Source organism: Dermacentor andersoni, chromosome 6 (genome assembly GCF_023375885.2).
Source record: "Dermacentor andersoni chromosome 6, qqDerAnde1_hic_scaffold, whole genome shotgun sequence".
Lineage (NCBI taxonomy): Eukaryota > Metazoa > Arthropoda > Arachnida > Ixodida > Ixodidae > Dermacentor > Dermacentor andersoni.
In genome coordinates, this window is record NC_092819.1 from 168,045,430 (window position 1) to 168,057,614 (window position 12,185).

General features: G+C 46.2%; 1 protein-coding gene across 9 annotated transcripts in view; it reads right to left on the reverse strand.

The window, feature by feature from the left end:
* Positions 1 to 12,185, reverse strand: part of Tmem43 (Transmembrane protein 43) — a 138,989-nt gene that overhangs the window by 46,962 nt on the left and 79,842 nt on the right. For 6 of the 9 annotated variants that reach the window (XR_008610739.2, XR_008610737.2, XR_008610738.2 and 3 more), the window contains exons 6-9: positions 12,057 to 12,106; positions 4,438 to 4,509; positions 2,708 to 2,774; positions 1,978 to 2,048 (exon numbers count right to left, since the gene is read on the reverse strand). Coding sequence is in view for 6 of the 9 variants with exons in the window: in XM_055066802.2 (XP_054922777.1) it covers positions 1,978 to 2,048; positions 2,708 to 2,774; positions 4,438 to 4,509; positions 12,057 to 12,106 (260 nt within the window). In the remaining 3 variants the exon portion in view is untranslated. The remainder of the gene's footprint in view (positions 1 to 1,977; positions 2,049 to 2,707; positions 2,775 to 4,437; positions 4,510 to 12,056; positions 12,107 to 12,185) is intronic. The other 3 variants (XM_055066799.2, XM_055066801.2, XM_055066800.2) reach the window with 3 other exon arrangements.

Here is a 12,185-nt window from a genome sequence, read left to right on the forward strand (position 1 = left end):
CTGAAGCGGCGAGTCTGGCCCCCCTTCAGCCATGACTCCCTTAAAGTACCTTTGACCAAGCAGCCCCCACTATTTCCGTTATCCAAGCAGTTGTGCGGCAAGAATTGCAAACCTTGGCCTCCCAACCGCCTGCTCTGTCTCCCGACCTGATTCGGCACCCATCCCCATGTCCACAACCTGTAATGACCAGTATTTCACTCCCAGACCACACAATCCTGCCGAAATGGCGAACGCCAAACGACAAACCGATCTGCTTCCGCTGCCACCGCGTTGGTCATGTATCCTGCCACTGCCGCACCACCTGGTTACCGCTGTACTGGCACTCATTCCCTGCTCCTCACCCATACGCCGACGCTCGCCGTTATTCACCTCGCCGTCTGTACCCTACTTCTGATGCCCCTGACAGCCGCTCCTCCGTGCGATCGCCGTCGCCTTAATGCCGTCGCTCCCCGTCATCCCAGCCTCACCATTTTCCTCACCAAACCGACAGACGGAAAATTAGGCCATGCAGCTCTTGGAGGTAGTGCTGCATCATGTTCATGCTGTCCAAATCCTCCATTGACGCTCCTCACCAACATGAACCTAATTCAAGTAGACGTAGGTGGTTTTCCGTTGACAGCATTAATTGATACTGGAGCCCAAGTGTCCATAATGAGCGCTAACCTATGTCGTCGCCTCAAGAAAGTTCTTACGCCTGCCATCACTCAAGCCGTACGCGTCACCAATGGTGCCACTGTTGCCGTCAGGGGTATGAGCACTGCTCGCATAGGAATTGCTGACCGCCAAGTTCCAGCCCTGTTCACTGTGCTGACCAGTTGCCCTCATGACCTAATCTTCGGGCTCGACTTTCTGACGACGCATTCTGCCCTCATTGACTGTGCCACTGGTACGCTGTGCCTAGAGCTTCCTTTTCTTGCAGACGTTTGCCCCGAACAACCAAACACCCTCTGCATTATAGCGTTTGTTTGCTTACCTCCAAAAGCCCTAACCTTCGTTGAATTGGCCTCAATGGTAAGTGTGCCTGACGGCGACTATGTCATCGCATCTATTCGTGATGTCCTCCTGGCGCGCGACATCTCTGTGCCACACTCTGTCGTAACCCTTGCCGCTGATCGGATGTGTCTCCCCGTTATCAATTTTGGCTTGACGAAGCAAGTGTTACCTGAAGGCATAGCGGTGGCCACGCTCCGGTCAGTGACAGACGACCACGTCACTGCCTTTGCAGCCAACGCGTTTCCAGATCCTCCTGAATACCCACAGGATGCCTTGAACCTCGACGGCCCATTACGTCCCATGGTCGCTCCGGACCTCGCACCTGACTAAGCAGCCGCCCTGTATTGCCTTTTGCTTTCCTACCGCGACATATCTGACAGTGACAATCGACCACTTGGTCAGATGTCCCTTGTTAAGCATTGGATAAACACTGGTGATGCTGTTCCCATTCACCACCGACCGTACCGCGTGTGCTCATGTCGTCCACTAACTTCAAGCGCCATGGAAACGAGACGGTGCATGCACAGCGACTCAAACCCTACTATGATCCGGTCGTCCTCTCCACCCTTTGAGTTGCCAGGATGGTGCTTGCTTCTCCGGGAGGAAGTTGTAGCGAAGAAGACAGGCACATTATCAACGCCTCGCTCGAGGATAGAGCTTGACCAACAGACCTGCCTTTTTATCCTTCTGGCTTTGTAATTAGACCACGTTACAACACAAACATGTAAACACTTACACAAGTTGATGAAAAACATACTGCTGTATTTAGGATTCAGTTCTTTCTATTTAAACTGGAAGAAACCAGAAAAAGTACTCTGCTGCAACGCCGAGATCACCGACACACCCGACACCCCGAGTGAGGCTGCAGGTTCTCTGCTATGCACAGAGGAGCAATATCTTGCTGACATGTTTACAAGCATGTGATGCATACAGTCAGATGGGTTTACAAAAAAAAAAAAAAAAAACAATGAAACTGGAACGCACTGTCCGAGAGCTGTAGTTGGCCGAGGTAGACTTCAGACAGCACAAAGTCCATACTATGAACAGGGAACCTCCTGGAGTGCCACATGAAAAGGAAAAAAGAGATCTGAGTTCCTACCCATGCATTGTGTGAGGCAGGCAAGGGCTCAGATGATAAGTTCAACTTACATCACACATTCTTGAAGCAAGGCCCTAATACTAGACAGATGACAACACTCCAGTCTACCTGTATTTTGAGTATCTCGCCTTGTTTAGTTAGAAGGTTAAAAGATTGTGGCATGCACCACCCCCCAGTGCATCCCTGTTAGCTTGGCATGAGCACTGCTATACCCCAATTAGTGGAGCTTAACGTCCTCGTCCAAGGCAGAGGCACCACAGCAGATTAACCAGTGCTCGAAGTGTTGTTGCCATATGAATGCAGCCACTATAAATGATATCACAACACCATGCTCACTAGCAAAACAGGACACTGCGTTATGCACATTTTAGGGCAAGCTTTTCTGGTTGTGAGCCCTGCCGAAATTTGCTGTCGCTAGACATGCAGCTCGTGTGTTTTGGCCAGCTTCCACATGCTTTTTTTGCAAAGACATCAAGTCTACGCTGGACTTCTTTTAAGTGAACTCAAAGAAGGGACACGGAAGTAGGGAAAGTTGGCCGAGACAGTTGGCCTTGGCCTGCATTCCATCTTGCATAATAATGCATGCTCAATGAAGCAAGCTTACTCAACACTCACATCGGATTAACACAGGACACCTTTGTCAAGGATGTGCAGTCCACAAGTTCAGATCTCCAGTCAAGCTCTGAAAAAAAAAAAAAAAAAAAACACACCAGGTTGCAATATGTCTACGGCAACATTTTAGACAACATGCAGCATCATGTTTCTTTGCTAAATAATATAACCTGCACATGGCACACTAGGAAGAGCACAATGCTGAACAAGGCACTCAACATAAAGAAGAATGGCTGCAGCACTGATTTAGCATCAGTGGTTTGATGAAATAGTCAGAATGATATTGGCTCTGAAAATCCATGTGATTCCATCTACTGAAAAACACTGGAACATTTGCCGAGAACTTTTACTGTAGTCAAGGCAGTTCATGTTTCCCATGGTTGGAAAAAACCTCGAATTCATTGCTGGAGGAGAAAAAAAATTGGCAGTTTCACCCAAAAGGGTGAAGCATCAACAGCAATATCAAGGTCTAGCATTGTGCTTGAACTATTTGTACCATGCTCTAATGACAGTCAGGGGTGACATGATGCAGCATGTGAGGCAACGGCTACACAGCACAGACAGCGTGTTTAGACAGCTACCAGGCATCTCAAAACACTGCCAGCAGTCAGTGCACAATGAAAGGATTAGCTTGACTGTCCATTCCACTTGGTATGCACACAGCTGTTTGACAAGGGTTGAATGCTACCTAAGTTAAAAGTGATGCCCACAACGCGCCGCCCGCAGCAGGGAACGGCGGTGCGTTAGGACTATCGCCTACTAAAAGTGTGCAGTACGTTACCAAAGGCACTACACACCATGCACCGTAGAACAGATAAGTGAAGATGCTTATCGCAATAGGTTTGGCGGCGATACGGCGTGCGATGACCTGGGCGAAAATTTGCTGGTGCCGGAATAAGAAACTGTGCGTGCCGTAGCTTTCACACGAGACGGGCGGCTATATACTGCTCTCGATTGTGCGCGCCTCACTCCTTTTCTTGTTCACACGGGATCTGCTGGCCGGAAAGCGTATACGATTGCAGTCTGCAGCAGGGAAGGGCAGTGCGTTTTGGTCATTGTCTATTAAAAGCATGCGCTACGCTTCCGATGACACCACGTGCTCTGAAACGGGTATGCGAAGATGCTTATCACAATAGGATTGGCGGTGATAGCTGTAAATGCCTCGTGCAATGACCCCGAAAAGGATTTGCTGGTACTGAAATGAGAAACTGACTGTGCGCCGGCGTTTTCATGCGAGACGGACGGACGAGTATTGTGGTGAAGCTACAGTGGCGGGCAGCTATATACAGTTCTCAATCGCATGCGCCTTGTACATTTTCTTGTTGACATGGAGTCTAGCAGCTGGAAAATGTATCCTACGGTCGCAGTTTGGTGACATACTGAACGTTGGTGCCGAAAATTTGTGTTTTCTGGGAACGTATGAATCGGTAAAAATGAGCGCAAACGGGTCATTTTTGTGTTCTCTATTGCGAACGTTGGCGTCGGGAAAACGTACGTAACGGGAACGTATCAATGATGTTCTACTGTACAAGCATCTCTGATGTTTGCCTCAATGCAAACAAGGTGGTCTACTGTTGACCTACCTTCCCTAATACCACATTGAAGGGGGTCAATTAGATGGCTGCTTTCCAAGAAATGGATTAGATGGCAGTTTACTATTTTTTCATATAACTTGCACATACAGCTTGTTAGTTCTAATGGCCTATAACTGCTGCCTAACGCGGGGCCCTTACCTTGTTTAATTGGGGTAACAATTGCTTCCTTCCATGAGGAGATGGAATATGTCCAGATACCCACATGGTAATCTAAAGAGACAAAAGTTTACTTAATGTTTCTGAGTGCAGGTTTTTGATCATTTCATATATGATCTGGTCACCATATGGTGCTGAGTTGCTGCAAATACTGAGGGATGCCTTGAGTTCAGCGAGGCTAAACGGACCGTTGTAAGGCTTATCTGTTGTGCACTTTCGTCCAAGGCACTCTCGCTCCTTGAACTTTCCGAAAGTTAGCGCATAGTGTGGTGTACTAGCAACACTTTGAAAATGCTCACCCAGGAAATTTGCCTGATCTTTCATGCTGTAGCCTTGAGTGTTTACTAAGGGAAGCAGTTATGTTTCCTTGCCTTTTGTTCCCACTGTTCCACACCTTACTCTCATCCTTGTAAGAATTGATCCCAATGGGCACTGAAACTCCCTCAGACGTCCGGATAAGATCTCAAGCTACAAGTCCAAGAGCAGTCTTTCTAGGGACATCCAGTGGATATCATTATTGGACTAATTTTTAACATCCACTTCTTATCCTCCTGCGGATGTCCTGAGATCATTCGTGCCGGACATTTTGCCAATGTACCGTGCTGGACTTTGTTCGACTTTTAGTGACTAACTGCTCCCTTGCTGAGCATTTCTGCATTTACAAATGCCGATTGTAGAGCCGGCCTCCAGTTCATTCAAGCTATAGGAACCACATCTAGCTTTGTTCAATATAGACACCAACATTTATCAGCGAAGTATCAACCAGTCCTCAAAAATGCAGATCACCTGTAAAAATGAATAGCTCAGGGAGCTAATTAACAAGTGTTTCAAGTTTCCCAAGTTGCAAACGATGTTTGGGTGGTACATACAGTGAACAGACTGTCACCAGCTTGTCAAACAGTATTGCCTTAACAGGGTGTCTATCAAGTTGAAATTTCCAAATTCTCCAAGTTTTCCAGGTTTTCCTTGAGCGCCCTTGCAAAATTTCCTGAGTGATGCAGAACTTTATGTTTATGTCATGGATATGTTGTCTTTATGTTGATGGATACAGAACTTAGTTTTATGTCAAGACGGGCTCACACCATGTCACCTGATGCTGTCACTCCCTAGTAAGTATGTTAAAAAAAAAAAAAAAAACTGCTTAATCCAGTTTGAATGGTCAGGAATAGTGTTTATTTTATTCAAGAAGAAAGCAGAAGCAAGGGGTTAGTAAAATACACCACGAATAAAATACTGTTACATAAAACAACATGAGGCGTGACTATTTAGAGTGTATTTACAACGAGGCACTGAGCAGCAACCAAGATGGTGGACAGCCTGCAGCCTTCTTTGTCATCTGCTCCAAGCGGAATGTCTCTCTCGAAATGCGTTGGCTTCGTAACATTACCCCGGCATTACATTACACATTACCCTAGCAGCTCCTCACTGATCGCAGCCGCACCTTCTTGCCGCGAGTAGTTGAAGGCCTACTTCGCTCCTGCTCTGCCGAGCACAAGCTTGCCACCACCTACCACCTGCAGACAAACAGACTGATGGAGCGGCTCAATCGCATGTTGACAGAAATGCTATGTACATTTCTGACGACCACAGTGATTGGGACAGCATGTTACGCTTCATGATCTTCGCCTATGATTCGTCCCGTCATGAGATTGCCGGCTATTCACCCTTTTACCTTCTGTTCGGCCACCACCCTTCTTTGCCTTTTGACACACTGCTTCCTTCCTCGAGAAACACTCCCACTGAATATGCTCAAGACGTCTTCGCTCAGGTTCACATGGCACGCCAGATTGCTGGCGCCCGGCTCACCAAGTCTCAGGCCGTGCAGAAGGTCTGGTATGACAGCTTACGTCAGGACATTCGACTTTCTCCTGGCTCCGTTGTCCTCCTATGGACATGTGTCAACTTGTGTGAAAAGCTGCTGCCATGCTACACCGGGCCCTACATGATATTGCGTCAGCTTGGCGATGTGAACTACGAGATTTCTCCGTTGGATTCGTGTCCCCACAGGCGTTGTGTGTGTATTCCGGCTGAAGCCTTATATTGCCACGACTTCACCTCCCTTATAGTTAGCACTGAGATGACGCCTTTACAGGTTGGGGTAATATTATGGCACACTCAGGAGTGGCACCAGTCAGAAGACGACAATTTGACATGTAGAGGTGGAATCGGTCTTGACAGCCATATTGTTTGTGCATTGTTGTCTCTCTTGTAAATATAGTAAATACATCTTTATATGTGACTTCTCCAACATATATATATATATATATATATATATATATATATTGTTAGACAAGGTTTAGACAACCAGTCTCTTCTTTATTCTCGTGAGTGAGAGCCCCACCACCAGGCCCCAAAATGGTGATGATGAGTATGTACAGATGAGAACATGAAGCATATGAATAATGATCACACTAATTTCCCTGCATGAGCAAGCGGCCAGCTAGGCCGCGACTTAGCCAGGAGGGAAACACTGAACGAATCGTTTGAGACGCGAAATGTGAACGATCTCCGAACCACGATAACGATGGTCTGAAGAAACGTCTACGGGAGTAATGCAATAATTCACGGGGGATGTTTGTTCATTAATGATGTAAGGTCCAAGGAAGCGGGATTAAAACTTCTCACACAAACTGGGTGCACGAATGGGTGTCCAAAGGAGCATTTCTTCTCCAAGATGAAAGGAGACGTCGCGACGAGAGATGTCATAACGTTGTTTGCGATCTAGCTGACTGACTTCAGTGTTGAAGCGAGCACGTTGATGGCACTCCTCAAGTCTCGAGATGAACTGTTCAGGTATACTGGCCGGGGTGTTAGTTGAGGCATTGAAGACAGTGGCCTCGATGGTGAATGTCGGTGAATGGCCGTAAACTAGGTAGAAAGGTGAGTACCCCATAGTCCGTTGGATAGCGGTGTTGTGAGCAAACATCACAAAATGTAAAAGTTTGTCCCAGTTGTCATGGTTTGGCCCGATATGTATTGATATCATATCTGTTAATGTGCAATGAAGTCGCTCTGTTAAAAGAGGGGATGCAGCTTTCACGTCGCGAAAAATGGCCAAAAAATCGAATTATTAAATATCACATCTTCATTTTCTATTACTCTTTTTCTATCTGATTCCGAAATATCATCACTATAAACCACGTAGAAGTGCTCTAAAGAATTTGTTTGATCAGCCAAGGTGGTGAAAAATTTCACAGAAACATTAAAGGATGAAGCTTTGCCTCCTGAAGTTGCACCATTTAGTTTTACGGGCAGTGATCAGAGGATGAAGTAATCGGTCGAAGAGGGGGGGAGATGAGCACCGCATCGGTGAAGGAGAGTGACGACGCGGGAAACGCAATGAGCCGGCAGCATTGAATTCCTGTGGAGATGGGGAACGTCGTGTATAATAATCGTAGTAAGAATGCCGATGTTGTGGTACAGGGACAGAAAACTCATCCCTTTCAAACCTGTTATAGCCATGCCTTTCATCTTGCGGACAGTGTCGGCAATGTAGCCACAGATGCCGCAAGAGTAGCAAACCGGTCGAGGTGGGCTCCAGGCGTTGTAAGACGGAAGAGGTGGTGATCTTGTAGCAATAGGATTCAGGAACCTGTGCAGTGCAGGTACCTGTTGTGGTGGCTGCTGGGAGGGGGGCACTATAGAGGCAACCTGAGCGTAAGTTGGCGTAGGGATAGGCTGCGGGCTCGGGACTTGCGGGCAGGTCATGGCAGCTATCCCTTCCCTCACGATATGGCGTAGGCTGCCACCAGGAGGCGTCATATGGACCTCAGGAGGGGTTGACGAAGCAAATCAAGGCACGTAGCTCGCTGTCGTTGGACACCTTGAAATCAGATATGTCAGGGTGTAAGCAGAGCAAATGAAGCTCATCAAGACGCTGACATGTACTGATGATGTCTGCGAGGGTAGTGGGGTTCAACACTACAGCAATGAATGCCACAGTCCCAATACCCTTAAGCAGGTGCCATACATGGTCACTCTCGGCCAGCGAGGTGTTCACGTGGCGGCAGAGGGCGAGGACGTCCTCTATGTACACAGTGTACAACTCGCCCGAGTGCTGAACACGCTCAGCAAGCTTCTTCTTGGCGATATCAGAGTGGACAGATGAGTTCGCGAAAACCTCACATAGGTAGTGACACAGGTGCTCCAGTTGACAAAATCGAGCTCATGATTGTAAAGCCAAGTTTTCACGATGCCGATTAGGTAGAAGGCGACGTGAGCAAGTTTTGCAGATTCGTTCCAGTGGTTAAACTCACGTGCTCAAATAGCTCCAACCAGTCTTCAAAGTCATCATCTGGAAGTCCAGCAAACACCGGTGGATCCTTCTGAGGGGTAGTGACCATCCAAGAAGGGGTTCCCACAGGAACAGGCAAGGTGGATGTCGTAGTATTGGCCTGCTGGTCTTGGGACATGGTCGAGTGCAGTTGGTAGAGGCGGCGACTCGAGCGGAGCTCCAGGGATGTAGCATAGGTGAAGCTGGAGAAAAACCAGGAGCGAGAGGACGAAGGAACCGGACAGCACACTCCACTACTTGTGAGACAAGGTTTAGGCAGCCAGTCTCTTCTTTATTCTCCCGAGTGAGAGCCCCACCACCATGTGCCAAAACGGTGATGATGAGTATGTACAGAAAAGAATATAGAGCGTATGAATAATGCTCACAATATATATATATATATACACATACACAGTTAAACTTTGATATAAGAAAGTCGGAAAAATTGGTAATTTGCTTCGTTATATTGAAATATCGTTGTACTGAAATTCGACCATTAATTAAAATAAGTACAGTCGCTATTCAATTTTTCTTACATTTTCTTAATTTTCGGGCAATGAAAAAAAAGCAAATTAGAATTAGAAAGCTATTCATTTTTATGCATTTGACAGACTGGCGATGAATGATACGGTTTTATGCCACATCAACGACATCTTCACATCGGTGGTACGAAGTGAAGCCAGCCGCGCTTTCGTGTGCACTCCGCCCCCGTGCTTGACAGCATCGCCCGCACTGGGATGACGACATTATGAAAAGTGCCGGCAATGGAAAGCGAATTATTCGTCTGCCTCTCGCTCCAACGAGTCACTGAAACTTGAGATTACGCAACCTCCAATACTAAACGCACAGGAAGACAGCTTACATGATGTCATGCCGTCTTGGCACGCTCACTCTTTGCACATGCGGCACTTTACCTCTAAAGCATGGTGCATGGTTGCGTATGCGCTAAGCTGTGCTTACAGCCATGTGCAGCCACGACCGAGGCGTGCGCCAACTTATCCCGGCCCCTCACGCGCGCTTGATCGTGTTACCGCGAGCTCGCTCCCCTCCCCATCTTTCCCTGTGCTCGGGCGGGAAGGTGCCACTTGTGAAGCCACCATCTTTCTTTTCTCACCTTCGCACACTTTCATTCGACCTAAAGCACACAATGCACGACAGGATCTAATCGCATTTGAACTTTATACGAAACATGATGTGGCTCCACTTTGGCGATCCCTGTTGTCGTACGACACGTTATTTGAGGGGTGCGTTTGCAAGCAGGCGCTTATAATTCAATAATTTTACCATCTGCATCCACGGAAGTTTCTATTTATCGTCTCGGCATTCCTTTGCGGCGGCAGTGAAATTTTGTTATATTGAAATTGCATGCAAACACACTTTGTTATATTGAGGTTCTAAATACATGATGTTCTATGGACAAGAGATTACGACAAGTGAAGTACTTCGTTATACTGAAAATTTTTTACACTGAAGTGTGGTATATCGAGGTTTAACTCTGTGTGTGTGTGTCTGTTCTTTTTTTACAAAATAGCAATGAACTACCATAAGGGCATATTGTTCTGGCATACCAAGACATACCGTATTTACTTGCATAATGATCGCACTTCTTTGTAAAAAAAATTGGTGCAAATTCAGGGGTGCGATCACTACGTGGGTTAAATTTCCCATGAAAAGAAACATTTTCTTCTTTCATCCCACATTTGCTGCGGGATGACAAACAGGCAGCTGCCGCTGTCAGTGCGGGACACCAAAACAAAAATGGCGGCCGGCGGAGCAAGCCGAACACGCCAAACGTGATTATTTTTCTTCTCGTGAGTACATTATGCGCATTGAAACAGTGCCTTCTGTATCAGTAATGAATAATATTGTTAATATCGGCAAGTTTGCGACAATAACATAGCCATGTCCACTTTGAAGGGACAGAAACAGAGATGGGCACGCTTAGCTGACAGTGACATAGAAATACATGGCGGGCATGCTGCGGAAACTGCAGCATTTGTCTTCACTGCTATCCTATTAAGGCACGTTTCCACTAAGGGTGGGTGAATACCTCAGCTGCGTTACAAGCATGGGCATATGAATAGGGTACACTTCTAACGTATCAGTGTAAACGTGGCCACTATTGTTGCCGCTCGCGATTTGTTGCATGCCCACGAGTGCAGACGAGAAGAATCGAAAGGCGCCCTTTATGTTGTTGTTGTTGTTGACCAAAACCATTATGAAGCCTACAAATAATAAAGCCGAGGCAAGTTTGGTTGCAGCTTTTTTTTCATGGAAGAGCGGAAAGTGATGGAAGGAATGAAATGGGGCATCTGCTTAAGAATGTTGGGTGCGTGCAGACCGCTTGGTATGTCTTCCAAGAGTCGTTTGCGTAGCATTCGACAGATGGTAAGCACGATCATCATTAGCTAGACTTGGCACACGACATATCGCTGTGACAAGTTCAGGGTGCGATCATTACATGGGAAAGAACAAAAATTGAATTTTGATGACCAAATTCAGGGGTGTGATCATTACGTGAGTGCGATCATTATGCGAGTAAATGCGGTAGTGTACTGGTTATGCCACCTTCTGCAGAGACCAGGGTCTTAAGCAGCACGAAGTGATGAATTTCGGTGAAAGACAAGCTAGCTTTCTTAAGCACAATAAGGAGCTTGGGTTGTTTGAAAATAGTGCAAGACAAGTGAAATATTTTGTCTAACAACCATATATAAGATATTTCAAGAAATCCTTAGACTGTATTTCCGTAGACTTAGAAGATGGCACAAATTGACAACCACATACAGTAAACTAGTCCTCAACAATGATCAGAGTGCTGTTTCACTAACTGGTCAGGGTATTAGGTTATTGGCAGTACTTACCCTTTATGACTAGTGTTACGAAGCCAAATTAGTGCAGCAGTCGAGACCACACAAGATACTGCCCCCCCAAAAATTGTTTATAACTATAATTATGCTTTATCCTTACTTTTATAAAATAAGTCATCTGTAGTGCCAACACGAAAAAAAGTTGAGCTCTCATATAAAAAACAGACACAGTGAGTCATCAAATATAGAGTAAATCTAAAATCAGCAATATTTTGCAAATATCAGCACGTTTGCTTATAGTATATATAGAACATAATGAAGTTATTTCTATGCGAAATGCAACTTCATTGTGAGGGCTGACTGCAGTCAGAAAATCTACAAGTGATTGTGACACATTAAAAATCATGAAAATTACCATGCCTATGAGGTGGTGCCACTTAGTTTTTCACAGAAAATGCAGTCAAGTTGCTTCTTTAGCTGACATTTCTTTTACACAAGTGACAGTTGTCTGCTGAACCTACCGTAAGCATACTCTTTCTCCATACTGATGCCATCTGAATCACCGTACTGCCTGCAAAAAACAAGAGAAAAAGCAGTACAGTCACTCACCAGCACTGAAGATACCATCATGACAAAACGAGAAGAAAGGG